This window comes from Coloeus monedula (genome assembly GCF_965178545.1).
Source record: "Coloeus monedula genome assembly, chromosome: 1".
In the NCBI taxonomy this organism is placed as follows: Eukaryota; Metazoa; Chordata; class Aves; order Passeriformes; family Corvidae; genus Coloeus; species Coloeus monedula.
Genome location: NC_138781.1, coordinates 130,402,794 through 130,424,138, shown reverse-complemented (window position 1 = coordinate 130,424,138; position 21,345 = coordinate 130,402,794). Strand labels below are relative to the sequence as shown.

Below are 21,345 nucleotides of genomic sequence, written 5' to 3'. Positions count from 1 at the left end.
TTTTTTTTTTTTTTTTTTTTGGGATTATGAAAAGGAGAAATAAGGTGGAAGAGTTGATATAGGAATTTCAGTTTATTGGTGCTATTACTGTCTGAGGACAACACAGCTTGGATTATTGCCGCTGTAAAGATCAGGAATAATTTACAAATACTTTAAAATCCAGTTGCTAGCTCTAGAAGGCACCTGGATTTCTCCAAGCGAGTGCATGTGGTGTGGAAGTACCTCTGCTTAAGGCAGGGGAAGCAGCCACTTTGTTGGGCCGTATTTTCCTTGGCTGTTTGGGTTGGTTTGAGGAGTTGCCTGACAGATGGGTCTGCCCCCATGAAGCTGGGGAAGCGTAGCTGTCCAGGGAATGGATTTCACAGGAAAATCTAGGTCCTGTGCTTTGTTTTGCTTTCTGGGAAGATGGAGTGGCTTGGTTCTGATGCCTTTTTGGGGTCTTCCCTGCAACCCTGCAATAGTTTGCTTTATAAACACCAGCTCATTGTATTCCAGAGTGGTAGTGTATTTTTAAGACACCTATTTGCTTGGGAAGTCTTTGTTTATGGGAAGCAGCAGACCTGACGATCTGGGAAGTGCTGGCAGGCAAAGAGACAACCTGGCACTTCTCCTGGGTGTGTCCCTGCTCGGCATCGCTGGACGGGCTCCTCACAGAGATGCTGCCAGCATCACTTGCTCCCCTTTGCCTTCTGGCAGAGGAGCTGGATCATAGCAAATTATTTTTCTGCTCCTGGAAAAACCCTCACTTACAAATACAGCTGTAAAAGAATCCAGTATGTTGCTGTAGGAAGCACTTTAGTTTCTTGGTTATGTTTAATTGGAAAAATACTGATTTTTTTTTTTCTGGAATTTTAGGAGGAGGGCAACTAGGATTTCTTTTGCATAGCTATGCAGCACAGATGTACGTATATTAAAGATATTTTGTTTTTAATCTGGTTTCCAACATTCTAATGCAAATACCTTTTTGATTTGACATAACGAGGTTGATAGCTTTATCAAATGGACAAGAATTGCTTATTTTCCTGGATAGTCCTCAACATTGTTGAGAAATGAATGGCAGTTTCAGAATTTATGAAGAACAAATAAATGGTATTCACTCATTCAAATAATTAATTAGAAGTAATGCCTGTGGGTATTGGGTTGTTTCCCATTTTAGGAGAATTAGAAAAAAAATTTAATAATTGCTTTCAATTTTTCAGGCGGCCAACATCAAGCGTGAAATGACCTTCCCTGCATTTCAACAGGAGGATATAAAAAGTGACATCAGTCGAAAACTGCCAGACCAACAGTTTCTCCTGTTCACCACAAAGGAGGAAGATTTAAAAACAGCAGAGACCAAAAAACTAAACAGAGCTCCTGAGTATGAAAAGGAAAACACTCGTTCTGTTTGTCTTCTGGAACAGAAGCGCAAGGTTGTTTCTTCAAATATTGATGTGCCTCCAGCAAGGTAAGGAGAGTTGGATTTTTTTGTTGTGTTTTGTTTAAAGCTTTATTCCTTTTTGTCCCCTGCCATTTTTTTAATGGGATATTAGATACAAGTTTGGTAAACAGCTATGAACTGCTGAGACTGGTGTTTGTGCCCAGGCAGTCCAAAGTCAATCACAACCTTCCTATTTGAGAGACCTGCTAGGAAATGAAAAGTATTAGTAGCAGAAAATGAGGCCATCTTCAGAGTAGGACTTTGTATTGCTTTTGCATTGTTTTTGCTTTTACAATGTGCTGCAGGTGAGATACTTGGAGAAGAGGATGTGTCTTCAGAGGAAGAGATTGTTGACTCAGCTTCACCCTGAGAAGTAATCTTCTAAATTAGACACAGAATCATCTTACCTGCTAAAAATTTATTTTTCAAATTTTTTTACTGTCATACTTGCAGACACTTTATACTCATAGGGTATTCTGTGTTACAAGATGACACGTGCTTTTTCTTTTTCATGTTAGCATCAGTCTGTCTATAAAGATTTCTGCTTAACCTGCCTGGTAAATTTACTTGCAAAAAATTCAGTGAGAGGCCTCTCAAGTTTATGATGCCACTTATTTTGTAGTCAAAACAGATGTTTAGTTTTTAGGTTTGTTGGCTTTCTGAAAACCAGTGTAACCAGCAGGTTCTACCACATCATCCAAAACAGGATGACTTGTTTTTCTCTGGCTGTCATAGATGTCACTTGCACTGAGTCCAGGAGCATTTTTATGGAGTGTTCCCCCCTATATATGTAGTAAAAAGCTTTTAAAACCTTGAAAATGTGAGGATACTTACTTGAGATTTTCACTAGTAATCAACCCTGTAATGTCTGAGTGCCCTTCTCATTCATCCTGTGTGTCTCAAAGCAAATAGGATCATGAGAAAATGTTGGTCTGGAGGGACCTCAGGAAGTCACCTAGGCTAACCTTCTGCTCAAACTATATGTTAGCATTTCCATTTAACAACTCAGGCAGCTAAGGTACAGGGTTTAAGTGCATTTTTGTGTGTCTTCATGCAGATAGTCCACTTGAAGTAGTAGTTGACCTCCCATTTTCTATAGGTACAAGATCATCCTTGCTTGGAGAGATGGATATTTTTTCCCCAGTGAGCTGGAAAAGAGGATGAATAAACATGTTTAATGCTTTCTTTAGGCTAATTGTGACACCAGTTGTGAGCACAGGATACTTAAGATGATAGGAAATAAGTTCACTTACAAAGGTATCTTCTAAAGTTGTTCTTTCCTTCTGCATGTATTTTGTTGGGAACATAAAAATAACTGTATTATGTTGTTGTGTGTTTTCAGACATGCAGGTTGAGCTCCTGCATTAGCAGAATTAAAGAATGAAGTAGGAAAGAAACCTGGAGTTTATGTTCAATAGCATAATAAACATTTCAGTCATTCTTGCTACATATTTCCAGTGAAACTCAAGTTTTGCTTTGAAGCTGAGGTAAATTATTGGGCCATTTGTCCACAACTGATGGGAAGAACACTTAAACTTTTGCTTGGAGATATTCCTAAATATTTGCTGCTGTAATGAAGGGGAGCACCCAGTTGCTCTTCCTCAGCAGCACAGTTTAAGTCACGTTCTCCAAGAAGACTCCATGCATTTAAACTTTTTTGCCTCTTTCTAGGCCCCTTCCAGTCTTCTGTCTAGGACTGTGCTGAGAAAGTTGCATGTTCCCCAGAGGTGAATTCCTCTTTGTCTCCTGGCAGGACTTACTGGATCAACTGTCCTCTCTTCTGATGAGAAAATCCACCCGCCTTTGCAAATTTGTTATACCCAGTTGTGGAAGGTCGTGTTGAATTAATTAGATAATACATACAAGTATGTGGGACAAACAAGGGCTTTAGTATGGTCTTAATTTCTTATTGCTACATACACCCTCTCTAAAAAAAAAAAAAAAGTAGGAAAGTGCTATGAAAGTGAAACTTGCTATTTATTTTGTTTTAAAACCTTAGTGGAACTGAGAAGGTTACCCATTTCACTTCAGATGCCGAAGTGAAAGATAACATTAAATTTTGCAGTATCCAACTAAACCCAAGACAATATTTAAGTAATTTTGAGACAGAAGTTTATCATAGATTCAGATTCATTATTAACAGGGGCATATGAGTATGTCCAAAAGAGATCTGAAAAAGTGTTTGTAAAAGAGCTGTTAAGAGATGGATAAATATACTTCACTTTGACCACAAAATGCAACAAAGGCCATTCCTTCTTAGCTGTTTTTAAGGATCTCAGTGAATAAGAATGGAAATCTTTGTGAGGCACTGTGTCTAAAATAGCCAACAGTTCAGCAAAACACCAGTTTCTTTGAGGCATTCTGCTTCAGGGCTTTCATTATTGCTTATTGACTCTGAAATTTTAGAAATCAAAAATACCTTAACTGAGTCCTAGTGTTCTGTGTGATTGGTAGTCGGGTGCATGGAAATTAGATATAACTGTGGACATCTGATGTGCACATGCAGGAGAGTGGGAAAGCAATGGAAGAAGTGACACTTCAGGGTTTTACTTTTCAGTAGTATCTAGGGAGAAGAGTTAGATCCACACTAGTTAATAGCTCAGAGGTTACACACATAACTGGAGCCTGGTAGGTGTGGGCAGGTGTGGGCTTCTGCTGTTGAACTTGGAAGAAGGACCTGAACTGGGGTCCCTGCTGCACAAAGGTGTCTTCATTGTCAAAGTCATAACATATTCAAGGTGCTTCATAGGGCAACTCTTTAAAGTAATGGTGTCAGGCTAAGTGCAGACTTGAAAGGAGTATTTTATTGCGTGCAGAATTTTTAAGTTCATTGTTTACCTTTTCTGTTTCATCTTGTGACGATACTACAGACCTTTCTCCCTATGTTAGGTCCTGTACTGGAAGTGTCTTTTGGATTAAGACAGGAGGAGATTGTGACCTTTTTGTAATGATTTTTGGTTTTGGAATGCGGAAAATGAAATGAGAGCTAACAGCATTCATTCTTTCCCTTTTCAGATTTCTTCATTTGTTCATTTTTGAACAAAATTTATCTGAGCTAAATAGTGTTCCTTCTTCTGAAATGCAGATAAGCATAAATGAAACTGTTCAGCTTGAGCAAATGAATTGTTTGATATAATGAGGAAACTTGAATTCTTTATTTTTCCTTTAAATATTGAATTTATTGTCAGTTTTGATGCATAAAGGACTGCATCCTTCTTGGAAAAAGAGGTCTGGCTTTGAACTGCAATTATCTTTGAGAATTGAGATGTTATCTGTAGAAGAGAGAAAAATACACTTTCAGTTGATCTCCAGTTCAAACAGCAGCAGTCAAACACAGCCAGACCCATGGATCTGAGTAGTGAAAGGCCATTTTGTCAAAAGAGAGTGGTATTACTATGGGACTAATCACCTTGTCTGGTGGGCAGAAGCAAGCCCAGGTCTGCAAGTATTTCAGGTAGCTGCGTCTGTAGAGGTCAAGTGTAATCAGGTGACGTCCCCAGTAGGCAGAGGTGTGGAAGTTAACAGGGCCTTCTTGCTCATTTCTGTTTTCTTCAGTTACTTACCATCATGCAGACATGGTACCAAAGCACGTCAATAAGGAAGACATGAAAGAGCCTGGACTGCTGATACAGTGGGTGTGACCTAGTGCAGGCCAGGTACACAGGGAATGGTTTCTACCTCTTGGAAGAATGAGGATAGAAGGGTGGGTGGTGGAGAGCAGGGGATGAAGTTTCCTTTTTTTGAGTGAAATGTGAGAATAAATGTCTGAAAATGGTGGTGGTGTTTAAAGGCCATTTAAGACTGGAGTGTTTTGACCAATGGTAGCTGGAAACCCTTCAGAATTTAAATGCATTCATGTCAGAGGAGGTCTTTTCAGGTGTTCCAGGAGGCACTAGGCAGGCATCACTTCTACCCCTCTGATGGGTAGGAGCATTTGAATAAATAAATAGATTTTCTTTTGTTAATCTTCTGCTAGATGACCTCAAAATATTGTGGAATTTGTATTCTCCTCTTGATAACATCATTCTCCTTTTCCCCAGTCCTCCTGTACTCTGTTGCCTCTGAAGAAAAGAACAAAAGATAAATTTTCTAACTGCCTAACTTCTTCTACATAGTTTGTGCTCCTAGGGGACAAGCCACAGCCTATCGTCAGCTGCTTAAACACTTCCTTATAGTGTTAAAATAGTTATTGTGCAATAAATTCTAGTTGCTGTGCTCTTCTGTTTCACTGCTGTTAAGCAGTGACATTTGCCACGACAGTAATATATTGGATCTTTCTATCTTCTGATGCTTTTACATTAAAAAAGCTGCTCTATTACTGTGAAATTAATTTCTATTCCTGTACCTATATTTTATCTACTAATTAGTTTATAATTTAATGGAAAAATATATGAAATAATTGAAATAAAGTAAATGAAATATCCCTAGGAATTCTCTCCAACATTGTCTTTTTAGGTCTTTGTAGAATAGCTACAGAAAGCTGGGGTAAAATTAATTTCAGCCATGTTTCCTGACCATCATTATAAAGAAATAGTGCAGATGGTGATGTATTTTCATCCCTAAATTATTTTCTTGCCTGGTCTCTCCAGGAACATAGCTCTGGGCAGCCTTCTGATTAGAGTGTGTTGTTGATCTGTAAGGCCTGCTGGGCATGATTGATTATGCACTATGCATTCCAGTGGAAACATTTGCATATTTTCATAGCCACAACTCTCCAGGAGCCTGACTTCAAGATCAAAAGCAGTATCTGCTTAATTCTAATAACCTCTCTGGAAGGACTTCCAATCTGCTTGTAGAGGGAAGAACCTGACAATGAAGTTGTGCTTTTCTGTTTATCCAGAGGTGGTGTTTATTCAGAGACTGTCTTCTGTTACGATTCTCCATCTGTTTTAGACTTGTCCTCAGTTCTCTTGGGGGAGCTTCTTTCCTGTATCTCTCACAATTTTCACTGAGGGGATTGATGGGGCAGCTTCAGAGGGCATCAACTATTTGTTGGCTGCTGAGGATTTTCAGTCTAACTGGGTGAAAACAAAAGGCCAAGAAACCAGGCTGTGCTTCAGATTTAGTGACTGTAGCTCTGTAAGCTTCTGAGCCCTCTAAGTTTCCCTGCTAGCCCAACAGCTTTTCATGGAGGTGTTCTCCTGTTTTTTCACAGTCCTGTAGGTTGTGTGCTCCTGTTTCTTAAGTTTCATTTTCTGTACATTCATGCTAGTTAGAAACTTTGATAACAGTTGTTTTTGTATAACAAAAACTACTCCCAGTGTCATTCCCATATTTCAGAGCTTCTGTGAAAATTCTGATAGTTGGCAATACCATGCATTTAAAAGCAGTTTCTCCAAATATATGCACCAGCTAATTATTGAAGGAGCAAATTGTTGCTTTGTTTGCTACACTTGTTTAGTTAAATATGTGTGCAGCTTGATTGAATTTTACTCAATCAGTCGGTAGAGCTTGATTGTGTTTAATATTGATGGTAAACTGCTTGTCATGGTCTGCTATAAAATGGTGTAGTGCCTTCTAGGATCAAACTGTTAATGGGAAAAAAGTCTTATCCAAAGAGCAATCAGAGATTGAGTCTGTTAGCATATTTTGATGTAAAAACCTATGTATTTCTTGATGCTGTTTCCTAGTGCTACATTTCCTTTGCATTCTAGAAGGACTGTAGATATCCTTTGAGCTCTGGCTGCCTTTTATCTGCCTGCAATATGCAAAAGCCGTGTAGCAGAAACTTCTTTGAAAACGGTCGATTAAATTGCAAATAAAAACTCTGCAGGTAGTTACCGCAGAGCCAAACCACAGCTCCAAAAGTCACCTTGCTCATCTGGAAGGCCATCTGCAGGTTAGTTGCCTGAGTGTGTGTAGTGTTTGTTGCCATGATAGCTGAACCAGCTTCTCATGATGTTGAGACAGATGACAGCATCCCTGACAGCTTGTGAACTGTTGGAAGCTCACCTTTCAAGTGGTGAGTTGCATCAAGTCTCAAGCATGCTGGGGAGCAGATCAGGGCTGTCCCATTTTAAGTGTGGCTTACCACTGGAGTGGTTGAGCTTGATATAAATAAGCTTGTATTTCATAGTTGGTGGTATGGACTCAGGCATTACTGTTCAGAAGTCCCCACTGCCAGAGAGCCACAGCAATATGCTGGATAGGATTGCTTGTTGAAAGAGACGTAGCATTCCCAGCTGTAGAAAAGTTTGCTCTGAAATTGTGCATAATGTATCTTTATTTTTCAGTGGACCTTTGTCAGTTTTCCCATTTCTCTCCTTTGTGCTGTGCTGTGTGCAGATTTGACACTTAAAAGATACTTCATATTTGTCTGTGTTACTGACATCCCCGCAGCCATCATGTTCAAATCAGTTGTAGCTTCTAGAGGAACTGTTGATGTGACCAGTACAATTTATTCTTTCATCACTTGTCTTGGATATGCTGGATGGCCCATCCAGCAGGATTTTGCCAATGTTATTTTCTTGTTAAAGCACAAATTTTGGATTAGTTAACATTTTTCTTGAGGTATTTTTTTCCCGTAATGTTTGAAGCAGAAGGAATATTAATCTCCTGGATAAAGAAACGTGCTTTTGCTGTTCTTTAGTTGTAATGTTTTATATTTGATAGTAATTCTCACACAGTGGGGCATAATGGCAACTATGTGTGATTGTGGGGTTTAAGCCTGGTTTACCGTAATTGATGCTGTGAGAGCAGGATGTGATTTAAGAGTGACAGACCTAACAAGGATACAGATGAAGCTTACTTCTCATGAAGAAGTTACTCTGGTGGGACCTTTTGTAGCACCTTGTCGTCACACAGACCTCTTAATTTATTGTTCCTAGATTTCCATAGTATTAATGTTAGAAGAGGGATTTTTAACACCAGCTGGTGACTTTAGCCATCTGGATTTATGGCCAGTGTTAGTTTCAATTTTTTTTAACTGTGGACTTGCTACCCAGTGAAAAATAAAATGTGTGAAAATTTGATTGTACAGTTAAGTGTCGTAAAGCTAAGTTGTTCTACTGCCTGACGTTGGAGTCTGTATTATTTTAGGTAATTATTGTTTTCAGATGGAGGCTTTGCTTGTGTATGTGCATATATACACATAGAAATAAGTTTTCCATTTCTTTAGGAAATACTGTATTCAAAGCACTGCTTTGAAGATTGGTCTTCATCTGTCAAAGTGTAACTACTACTCTTAAAAATCTTCTTCCACTGGTAGCCAGTACAAAAGGCTACATAATTTTATTTGTGTGATGGAAGTTGCCAACAGACCGTGATCTCATTATGAAGCAAATTTCAATGAATTCCTCAAAAGTGGCACAGAGGAAAAATGTGTCCCTAATCTGCAGCGACCATTAGGCACTGGTTTGTGAAGAGCTGCATTCAGTCAGCACTGCTGCTCTCTCTGTTAGCCATTGATGTGAATGCACGGCTTGTTCTCAGCTCTTCAGTTCCCTTAAAAAATGGAGTGTAATTTCAAAACACTCTTCAACAGCAGGCAATATTCAATAAGAGTAATTTCTTTGTGGTTTGTGTTAGCTGTGGCACAAAATATTCCTCTTGAAATGCCATCTGTGCTGAGAAAAAGAAAAAAGTTAATGGGTACATGGTTTGTAACTTGCGTATCTGTGAAAAACGTGCAAGAATGGGCTACTGTGTATACGGTTACACAGATTACACACATCATGGCTCTGTTCGTAGCTATAATTTTATTTAAATCCTGTAAAATTAAAATATTCTTGTTTCTTCAGTGGTATTGTATCACTGAGGTCATCACAGACACAAAGCCTCCATTTCTGAGAGAAGTCGTATCACTGACAGTTATTCGTAAAATGTTTTTAGAAGTTTTTGTCTTAACTCGTTTAGCATCATATGCATGAAAACATTCATTTTACACATTTTTAAAAAAGGAGATAGAAAGTGTTCCTTTTCTCCATTTATACTAATATGCTTGCATTATGTGTACAGGGAGTTAGAAGTATTTTGTTTGTATCCCTTAGACAACTGCACTACAGTGAAACTCCTATGGCTCTTATTCATATAGTATATAAGCTGTATAAGTGGTTTGTATAGAAGAAAGGCTATTTTAAGATGTCTTTTATTAATAACTATAAGAAATATTTATATGATTATTTATATGCATCAGACACCTGTTTTGCCTATTACTACTTCAGGTTTTGTGACAATAAGGGTGTTGTCAAAGAAGGGAACACTTAATCACTTTAAAATACCAGTATCTAGATTAGGATATGTATGTAAATTAGATTTTACGCAAGGGCTATTTTTATTTGAAACAGAACCCATCTTCTTGTGGTTTCACTAATCTGCATGGTTTAATATAATCTCTAACTCCTCCATCTCAAATCTCTGATCATTTTGAGAACATGGTGGAACAAAAGTGATGCTAGATACACAAGGCCTGCATGAAGCCTTTACAAGTTTTGATCAGGTGATAGTCTTTCAAAAAAGATACCATCTGATTTGTTACTGAAGCAGCACTCGGTAACATGGTATTGCACCACACCTGTACTACATGTGGAAAGCCTTGCTCCATACCTGGATAAACAGCTGCTCTTTGGAAGCTTCCAAAAGTTTAACCTGATCACAGTTTTCTTGAGCCAACAATAAAAACCAGTTTTTGTTCTTCAAGTGTGATAGTCAAATTCAATACATAAAGAGCTTTGCAATTTTGCGTGTGTCTCTATTTTAAATTCTGCCATAAGAATTACTGCAGGTGATCTGATACTGTGACCTTGGCCCATCTGTACTTAGTACCCAGTGACCAGAACAGAGGTAGTAGCATCTTTGGGGGAAACTGTGCTTAGAATTTGAGCTTCTGCTACTGGTTGTCCCGGCAGAGAAGGTACATCCCAAAGTACTTTTCTTCTTTGCTCTTCCACCAATAGAATAAAAATTAAATATTTTGCTAAAAATATTTAACATTCCCAAGCAAATATATGTTTACACTCTGTATAAAACCAATGTTTAGCAACATTTGTTTGTTCTCATTTTGGGATAAAACATTTTTTCTTAGTGGCTGCATATGTGATAGCCTTCTTGGAACTGAGGGAAAAGTACAAAATAAAATTGCCAAAGTACAGTAGCAGAGTGTTTCCTTAATTATACATTTTACTAAATTCTAGGTATCTGAGTGTTGTCCTTCCTTCTCTCCGGGGGCCTACCAGAAGCCTGCATATGGCTGGACAACTGAGCTGCGCTATCTTATGGAAATAGTTGTCCTCTGCAGCATCAACATCAGCATACTGCACTGAGGCTGCTGCTCTCTTGACACATGTATTTTTTGATAGTAATTTGGCAGTATTCCAGATGGTAAATGGAGTCAATAGCCAATTGATGCTTTTAGTAAGTTATTCTTATATTGTAAGCTGTTGTAACTGTTGCTCCTCATTTGATTTGGTTTGTTACCCAAAACTTTATGTCATGGCTGTTTGTTTGAGGAAGAACAGAGGGTGATATTTCCAAGAATAGCAGATGTACTGTCATTATCATCAGCTTTATAATGCATGTGTTTAGGTAATGCTTTCCCCAGGAAAACCTCTGTTAAGTACTTCGTAGTCTTAATTTTGTATGTGAAGGACATTCTTCATCCCAGCTGTGTTCCCAAGCTTATGCTCCCAGCTGTGTATGTTAATTTGGATCATCTCTTTTGTTTTCACTGTGTATTTCCAATTGGTTCCTCCCTTGAAGGCAGTCAGTGATGTAAGGTGGTAAAAAAAGGCGCTTAGTACTTTCCTATACACATGCTACTGCACTGTCACCTGATGGCTTGGTGTGAGGAGATTCCTCACTTGGCTGCATGAGGAGGGAAAAGATGATGAAGAGGGTGTGCTGGGCCTATTTTGATATTTCTTGCTAATGAAAAGTGTCTGTGAAGAAAAGGTTGGATGACACTTCCTTAGAAGCCTGTGCTGATGATTTAGAAAGAATATTTTAGCTGCTCTTTCCTAGCTTAACTCCTCAGAACTGCATGCTGAAGTCATGGACCTTTGTCAGTGTCCTCTTGGACTAAACTATTTGTTCTCCGCTCTTCTCTCTAACAGAAAGGCTGTTAGTATGGGGAATGTTTATGTTATCTTTTGCTTCTCAGTGTTGCTTAATTTATTTTATATAATGGTGTTGCTTTTATGGGGTTCACTGGGACCCTGGCTCCAAGATTACAGATTAATAGTTCTCACAGTAAGTACACAGTAGCTGTTAAATAATACGTTAATGGATGTATATGCACACACACACACATAAATATATTTAAAATTGGGGTAAGCATTTGTTTGGTGACATACTTGTGTGCTCATCTCTAGTATCTTGAGAAATGTCTTCCTGATACTTAATCTTTCTAAATTAATGTTTCTACTTCAAGTGCCTATCTAGAGTACTTTTTTGATCACAGGAATAATAACAGCAGTAGTGAAGATGGAATCAATGTTGAAAACCCTTTAAAATACGTCACATGAAAAGGCTTGTGGTTAAACTGTATTTTGTGGTATATATTTTATGATGGTTTTGGCAGAAATTCAGGGTATTACAAAGGAAGATACATTACTCTCTTGCTAATCTCGGAAGGAATTATTTGCTGGTGGAATGCACAATTTTGTCATTTTATTATGTTTTGATTTGAGTAAGAAGCTTGAAGAGAAAATCTGCATTGGATGGATAATGTGGGTCTTACCAAACTAGATACATATTGCACATATAATAAATCATTACCATTAAAGCAGTTAAAAACCAAGCTTTCACATCTTGATTTAAGACATAATAAACATGTCCTGTATTGGTCCTGCAGATAGAAGCTTTGAATTACATTATGCAACAAATGTTCTTAGTTATCTTTGGTTGGGTTTTTTTTCCCCTTGGGATGGTTTTTTTGGCAGCCTGTTGTGCAGACATCCAAACTGCTCACAGTGTTAATTGAGTTTGCCTGTCATTATTATGGCAGAGGAGTACGAGAGAGCATTTCTGCAGTGAGGAGTTGGATTTGAGAGCCAGGGAAAAATAGAGATGCTGTGAAAGAAACCGTGAGGGCTCAGTAGATGTCCCACCCACCAGTGCTACCCATCAGGCTGTGGCTTCCTTCTCTGGGACAAGGATTGAGGTCTCTGCAATTGCTGCCCCTCAGTCATGGTTGCAGCTAAGCCTTCAGAGCAGTAGATGTTGGCCTGTTGGCCTCATTTCACTGAAATCCCCCCCCCCCCCCACCCAGATGGAGGGGGCTGCTTGGGTACAGCTGAGGTGACTCTGGCTCCTAGGTAGTTTCTAGTATATGTGCCTGGTAAAATACAACCCTTATAACAGGGCTGCAATTCATCACAGTACTTCTGTGTCACTAGTACCTTTTAAAGTACTGTTGACTGTTGTTATTTGCCTCTCAGTGGTCTTAGAAGGGTGGCTTGCTTACTTGCTGCAAATGTATCAGAAACAGGAAATACGGAAGATAAAACCTTCAGTTGGACTTCAAAACTAGAAACAAGCTGTCCTGTTCATTCCTATATTGGGAGCAAATACTTAGCCATCCTGTGTGTTTCTGCCTTTCTTACCTGCTTTTTAAAATTAAAGCTTGTCTGAGCTAAATATATGCCTTGATGTCATAGGAACTTAGAAAGCATCTGGCCTAGAATGCTTTGTAAAATCTGTCTCACTGTGCTCTACAGCCTCCCACCTTTTGCTGTGTATTTTCCTTCTCCCATGTGTTTTCCCCAGGTTCCTTCTGTGGGTATGCCTCTTCTCTAGCAATCCCTTAAGACCACCAGTGACTTAAGGTGCTCTGCAAATCTCACCTTCTTGAGATACTTGACATTTTTCATAGTTGCTCTTCAAAAGCATTCCCTTCAGTTCCAGTGAGGAAAAAATTTTTCTTCTACTGCGAAAGATACACCTCAAATCATCTTATGCTTCTGCAATGTATTCTATAAACAGTGTATGGGATAAATTGTATTATGCTTAATTAAGGAATTACATAGTTCCCATATTATGCACTAAGTGTATTTGTGTGCCTGGAAAATATCTGAGCATCCTTTCCCTGCCCCACTACATTGTGAAGGAAGGCTTCTGAGAGCTGTGCAAGCTCATGGAGGGAAGGAAGTAGCTGGGAAAAAGCCAATCTGGCTAATTACATACATGAACCCAGTCATCATTTTTTTACTACTATTTTCATGAAATTATCAACATTTGGTATATAAGCTGATTATACCCAATTTTTACTTGGGAGAGAACAGTGAACAACTGACAAAAGTTCAAAATCTGCTTTGGTTGGTGGGAAGCATCTTCATGTCTGTGAGCTAGCCAAAACCAACAGACTTTAATAAGCAAGGGCAGATGTGTATACATGCTAGGATATGTTTTTACACAACACTAAATCACCAACAGGATAATTAAAATTTGCTGAGTAACTCCTGTGGTGAGGCCACAACCACAATGCACATTATTTTCTTTATGTAAGCAGTGAGGAACAAATTGTTTCCCATTTCTGTAAACAGTACAACCTAAAGAAAACACTAGACTTTGAAGAAGCTTATCTTTCTAACTACAAACAAACAGAACAAAAAAAACGCAAAAAACAATAAACTAAAAAATGGCAAATGCAAAATCCCAAACCAAGCCCCATAAGCCAAGTGAAAGATAGCCAGAAGCCTGGAGAACAACCATTATGAACACATGGTTAATTTCCTCTGTTCCTAAACCAGTTTTGTGAGTATATATTGCTAAGTCTAATGAGTTGGATTTGTTAACGCTATACTTGAGAGAAAACACACAGAGTTATCTCTAGACAATGACAGGAGCCCACCAGTCTGTCAGTTCTTCACAAATGTGAGTGGGTATCTGTTACGGAAATAATGTTTTACCCACTTAAGGGTACCTTGCTTCCTCCCAGCACACAAAATTTAGCCTTTTTTAGGCTATCTGGAAGGGTTGTTCATTGTAACCCAGTAGGGCAGCTCCCTCTGGAAGACAGGGACTGGAGATGGGAGTGAACAGTGCCAGGATGTACACACGGTGGGCTCTCTTGCTCTGCTGAAGCAAAGGGACTCTGCTGCCATGCAGCTTCCCTGGTTGATTTCAGTCAAAGCAAGGTCTGACCATCATCTGCAGTACCCAAACTGCAGAGAAAGGTTACAGAATTGATCAAAGACGTTACAGAAATCTAGGTGGTAATTAGGAAAGACTTTCCTTGGAACATACCTGTGTATATGTACATAGAGTAAACTCTTTGTGTTAATCTTGATGGTGAAATGGACATGCTGTCATTACTGCAGAGACTTGCCTTGTTGATAGAGAGAATTGTTGTTATTTTAATGGAAAATACTTGAACAGATTTTAACAACCTTAAAATCAGACCATGTTCTGCTCAAAAAATATGCCCAAACTCTATCGCTTAGGATATGCATAACTGCATATTTTATTTCTGGTGTATTGCCACATTTCCTGTATCATCATCTATGCCAAATAAATGCTCACTTACTACACTGGTAGCTTAAATACTGTTGCCTCAGAGATGTATTTAGAAGATATGATAGATATTGGCATAATGTGATTTATAGCATCGGAACAGAATAACCATAGGTTAATAATCCTCCATGGGACATATAGATCTTGCAAGATCAGTAGTATTTACCCCTTTTGGTAATTGTTTGTCTAATCTGTTCTTCTAAGTCTGTACCTGTTGGCAGGTCATCATTTAGATGGGCAGTCAGTTCCAGGATTTAAATATTTTTTCTGCTATAATATTTTCCAATTACAGCTAAAACCTCCATCATTGTTTTTGCATGCACTGCTTCTTCCCCATACCGCAGTGGGCATGGAGAACAAGATAACCCCTTCTTTATATTTATTTATTTATTTTCTCTGCTATCATTTTACATAGTGAAAGAGACACCTTTTATCCAATTGCTATTTAATATAGGTAGCGTGAATAAAGTTGAAAATGAGCATCCCATGGGTGATCATCCCCTTTCATGGTGTTAGAGATGTTCAGGCTCTGGCTTTCTGCCAAGGGCAAGGGATTGAAGCACCCTCCAGGAAGCTGGGGGGTTGGGTTTGGGATGGGGTGGGATGGGAATGGTACTGACACCAGTCAGCAGAAACACACGGTTGCAGAAACCCTCGAGCATGTCGCAGACAGGAACCAAAGAGGCCTGTAGTTTCTGTGTTGCTCATGTGGACTTTTGTTGGTCATGCCTTTTAAGCAGCTATCTTTTCTGTGGTCGTCTTATTATTTTCTCCTCCCTGCCTTTTTTCTTCGGTTTTAACACAGAAGGTAAAATAGTGGCAGAGAGGATTAGAAGAGCTCCACAGCTGGTTCAGTACTTGTGTGAGGTTAGTGAGTAGAATAACCAGGTGAGATTGATGGCATTTTATTGTGCTGATAGAAGTAACCTGTTCTGAAAACTGAATCCGGAACTTGTTTTTCCACACTGATGCATTGCATGGGCACAACTTGGACCCGACCCAATCTGCTGTAGTTCATGTATGGTTGGAAGCCAAGAAAAGTACTTTTATCCACCAAAGAATAGCACTAAAACTAGTTTAGAGAAGGCATATCTGTTGCTCACTTGCAAAGCAATAGTCTTATCGCCACTGCTAGCTCTGCGATTTAAACTGAGTAGTCTCTTTTTCATAATGCTTAATTATGCTTCAGCTGCTCTTTCTGCCCCCACCTCCTTCCTTCTGTGTTCCCCAAAATGTATGTAGGCTACCAACGGCAGAGTGCTGCTGGAGTGCGGGAGGCTTGCTTTGAGGATTCAGTGCTTTGAAAACAGTTTGTTTACAGCAGGTATAAAGCAGAAGCATTGTTTTACACTCTGAAGGAACAGAGAAGTTGGCAACCATCCGTCTGTGCAGCTTTAAAACTTGATTACTCTTTGTTTGAATAGTGATGCCCTAGATAGGTTTTGACAAACTCCAGATTGCAAAACAGTGTTGATGAAGCATACGTTTATGTAAGCATGTATATGTGTATAGTATAGATAAATATACATGCATTTTTGTAAAGCCTTGTGAACATGAATTCAAAAAGTCTCTGGTTTAGATGCGTCTCAAGGGTCACTTCTATTTTCTCTTCCCCCCACCCAAAAATACTTTGATTGTCTTCTGCAGGAATTGGGTTGAAGTTAGATGTGGAAATGGTTGAACAGATGACCCACTGTTAAAAGTGAAGGACCATTACCCAGGTATTTTCAAGTACATCATCCAGTGGAAACTCATGTCATCCAGGAATTAATCACTCTGAGAGCGGCTGCTTCACTAACTACATTTGGTGTGAATCTCTTCCCATTTATTTTCCCTTGTCCATGTCTGAATGCAGTTATGTACTTACATACTGCAGCACCGCTAATTAATGTGCTATGTAATTTAGGAGAGGTGATTTTTTTGCTTTTTAACTGAACTTCAGACATGCACAGAGAGATGATTGTTTTAGGGAAAAAGTGCTTCAGTGTGTATAGGACAGCAGCTCTGCTGACAGTAAAAATAATAGCTCTTTGTACAGCATTTTTATGATTCAGTGCTGTACAGACACTAACATCCTCTGAACTGAGAACACTAAGCAAAACCACTTTAAAGATGTTCAAGAAGCATCAGAAGATGTACAGCAGCAGGAAGTGGCAGCCCAGTGAAGCAGGGGCTGTACTAGGATTAGAAGTGGGGACTTCCTGATGGCCAGCCCTACTCTCCTTCTAATTCCCAACAGGCAGCTTCTCCTTCTGACTTTTATGCCCCATTTACACTTCCCATCTAAGGTCCATTGTTCAAAATTCTGCCTCAAAGTTGACTTGAAAAATAGGGAAAAACCTGTGATCCAAACACAAAGCAAAATACCTTCTGCTCCATACGACATCTTACACTCTTATAAAAAAAACTTGTGCCTTTCCTGCCTTGTATGCCTAATGACCTTGAAAAAGTCCTTGGTTTCTCCTAGATGTTAAATTACTTTTTCTTTTCTCGTATTTAGATTCAAATGATGGTCAAAAGCGTGTATTCTGAAAATGTCATTTATTTATTTAAAACCTTTTATATTTGGGTGTTTAACACGAGTTATGTAAAGCATGGTTTTAAAGCATCTGAGCATCCAGACTTGCAGTTTCCCAGGCATTTTGTGGTGAGACTTGTGCATGAGTTTATCAAACTGTGAATCATCCACTTTCTGAAAATCATGGGCTAATTGTTCTAGATTGACACAAGGGAGTTGCTAGCCTTGGTGGTAGATTCTGACTCTCTGTCCTGCTGCACCATAGCAATTTTAGGTTATTGCCAGTCTCTCTGATCAGTCCAGACAAGGTGTTAAACAGCAAATTTTAACAGTGGTCTGGCAATGAAGAGCTGAGATTTTTGTATTTTTATTTGGTTTAAAGCCCATTTTGCAGTCATATTGGTCTTCAAACAGAAGAGTGTGATTCATAGTACTTGAGATTTACAAGAAGTATAAAAGCGTCATTCATTCTTTTCTTGTAGCTTACTTTATGAAGAGCTTAGCATCTATGATACCAACCCTTGCACCTCACCCAAATATAAAAGTAAAGAGCAGAGTGAGTTTTTGGGGAAGAAAATACATGTTCATGCGTTTGATATTCTCCACAGCTCAAGCCACAGGAATGAGCTGGATGATTCCTCTGCTGCTGTAAGATGGGAGGGTTCAAAGCATGGTACTGTTTTCAGCAGTTATGCGCTTATCAACCTAAGCCACGTGGAGAATTACTAGAAGTGGGAGAGTTAAAATGGGGTGTAGAGCATGTGTGCATGTTTTATAAGTGTATATAAATATATACTTTATATATAAATAAACAGTGCTGCAGAAGAATACATGTCAGTCACAGTCACAGTGGTAGAAGTGGCTCTGTTACAGCATCAGTGGTTCTTGCACCATATGTTGCTGATCTCTTGCAGTGCTTTGCTTTTGTTCAGCTAGGCCCTCCAAACTAAGCATCCCATCATAAGGATTGACTAGCATGAAAATGCTTAAAAGACTCTAATCTTGTTAGATAAACTCATCATTTTTAGTCCACATAATGGAAGCTTCTGAGCCAAAGAAAACAAAATTGTGTTTGAAACATGACTGACTGCTGTTATACGAAAGAAGCAGGGATAAATCAGCCAAAGAAAACATTGTGTTTAATGACTGATGTGATGGTCTGAAGTGGTGTATTAGTCCTGCAGTTGTTTATCTAGCAGCAGATACTATATTAAGTTTGGAGTAATGGTGATCCCCCAAGCAGAGTATTTCCTCATCTTATTGAAACTGGAAAAGCTGCATTTTACCAATGTGAACCTTCTCTTACAGCAGATGTTAGGGACATGCAGAGCTTAGAAGAGCAGAGAAAGCTTTCTCCTGGTTATGCTGGTTCTATTTATCTTTAGCTGGAGACTAAGCATATTTAGAACCAACAGTAACTTGACTGTGTTTTATATTGAGTAGAGCTGTGCTTTGGTGAACTGGTCATTTTCCCTGTTTAAACATAAGAACTGAGCTGATTTTCTCTCTGTTCTTTTATTAGTAATATTTAATAATGCTTCACTAGCACATCGAAGAGAAACTGTAAAGGCAGAAAAATGAAATGTCTGGTGAGAAGGTGCAATTTTGTCTTCTCTGATGGTTTCTGAAACCCTGCACTAGCCAGGGAGTCCTTCTGCTCTGCCCGTTGGCATTTTTAGCACCTCTGCTGGAGCCTCCATGTCTCTTCAAGCTTTGTCCTACAAGATTGCATGTTTTGTTCCCTGGGGATCTGTTCTCTCCCATTTTCATATCTGGATGTGTTTCATAGTCCACTGGGACCTGCATTGGGATGAAAATCATGTTCTCAGCCATGATTTTGCTTCCACCTCTCACCTGGCACATAGTCCTTTCTTTGCTGGTTATCCTTCTTTGTTGTTTACTTCTGTTCTGTTTACTTCTAACCATCATAGCTCTTGAAGTCTTTCTTCAGTTACTATTAACTTTCTTGAAGTTATTTCATCCCAAAGTCCTTTTCTTGCATATTCTGTATATATTTTCCTTGTACCCAGCTGTGAATTTTTTGTGGCTTGCACAAGCGGATCTTTCCAGAGATCTTTAGATATTTCTTAAAGTGCCACTTCTGCCTGATGTTACACCACAGCTTTCTGTCTTCTGGTTTTTAGGCATGGACTCTAATTTGCAGCTGGTGTTGGTGCACCTGCCCATCTTGCATCCTACGGATTAGATCCCTGCCTGTGAGAAACTGGCAGCAGTCCTTGGCTCTGAGCTTGTGTTATGCAGATCAAAGAAATGTAAATTAACACATCCCATTATTAAAAAAGCCACATAAGCAAGTTTTGCATGCAATTATGGTACTTCTGGAAGGTTTTTTTAAACCATCCTTTAAAACGTCGTAAATAAGTTGCATTTGCCTGTACACAGTCCCCAGAAAAGATGTTTTATATTCCAAAGATTTTCAGAATAACTGTTACAGAATTAGATTATTTTAAAAAGATTAATAATAAGTAATGAAAATGCACATATCATTTTGACTGTCCAAGTGGGTGTCATTCTGTACATCCTTTGAAAGCCACAGAAATAAGAAGTTTTCTATGTCAGTAGAACTTTTCCATATTGTAACTCTTCTTTTTTGCTTGGAGAGGCTTGTCAAGCACTAAGGGCTGAAATTTTTTGCCATTAGTCACCAAATTGCATTAAATATTTATTTTGTGTAGATGGAAACAAAATGAGGAAGAGCTTAGGTTGAATGGTTTTTTTCTGAATTGCAAATGTAAAATTTCTTTTTTTAAGCAGAGGCATTACTGACACATTTTGTTACCATCTTCTGGGGCAAAGTAATAGCATAGAGATCAAACAATCTGTTGTTTCATCTAAACTTTCTAAAGTTTCTAGTTAGACTTTGTCCACGTTAACTCCAAGCATCCAATTGGGGGTTGGGGGCAGGGGGAGAGTGTGGAGAAGGGAGACATACAAGCTGTTTGACATTATGAGTAATTATTGAAGGATAAGTATGTTTTTTCAAACTGTGGTAGAATGAAGCTACAGAATTTGGATCTGGGGGCTTAATTGCCAAAGACTTTGATGCTAACATGGGAGATTTCCAAACAATTCTTCCTAATGCAGAGTCTGTTTACAAAGATTCAAAGTCTGCATTTGGATCAGAAGGGATGTTTTGGCTTTTTTTTCCTCTGCTGAAATCTTATTTTTTGAAATCTTGGGCATATCAATGTGCAGCTGTTTACATAGGAAGGCTAGTCAGGATTCCTTGAAATAGGAAATTGAAGGAAGAGCCTAAGCATTTGTGCAGGCACTATTTTATGGCATCCTGTGTTTGTACATGTCCCAAAGTCCTACAGAAATTGCACCTCTGTTGAGGTCGGGCCTTGCCTTGCTGTGCCCTCCTGTGAAATGAGCGTCTGATGTTTTACTGCCACTTACCAGGAAAGCTTTGAACTGCTCCACCTGATGGATAACCCCAGTGGGAGAACACAGAACCATGGCGTGCTTGCAGTCCTTTGCTTGGACTTGGTGTTATGTAGTAGCATTTACCTTTGCAATGCTATAGCTAAAGTATGGGTTTGTTAATGCATTTATTATTTTTTGGGTGTATGTATTTTAGTTTTCTTAATCTCATACCTGAAAATGTAATTGGGACTTGTATTAGTTTGGAATAACAACGTATCCTGCTTGTTAACGGGAAAATTAGTTCACAGTTTATTGAGCAAAGAACCTCGTCAGTTTTGTTTTTCTTTTGGTACCTGAAAAAGGTCCTAGTCCAGGAATGACACCACTGTATTCGACACTAAAAATGCTATGCAAAGTTACAGTACTGAAGTTCTCTAAGCTAAAAAAGTCCTCTAACCTTAGAGCTAGACCTTTTTCCTCCTCTGCTTTCACACCAGGCAGGTTGTATCAGGCTGTAATGGTCCTTTGCGCCTTTGCAACTCCTCTCCATGTGACCTCTAACCAATTCCTT

General features: G+C 38.9%; 1 protein-coding gene across 2 annotated transcripts in view; it reads left to right on the top strand.

Annotated features, from left to right (window-relative positions):
• ZNF704 (zinc finger protein 704) overlaps positions 1 to 21,345 on the top strand; it is a 91,541-nt gene that overhangs the window by 19,079 nt on the left and 51,117 nt on the right. For both annotated transcript variants that reach the window (XM_082281700.1, XM_082281699.1), the window contains exon 2: positions 1,200 to 1,447. In XM_082281700.1, coding sequence (XP_082137826.1) covers positions 1,200 to 1,447 — 248 coding nt within the window. The remainder of the gene's footprint in view (positions 1 to 1,199; positions 1,448 to 21,345) is intronic.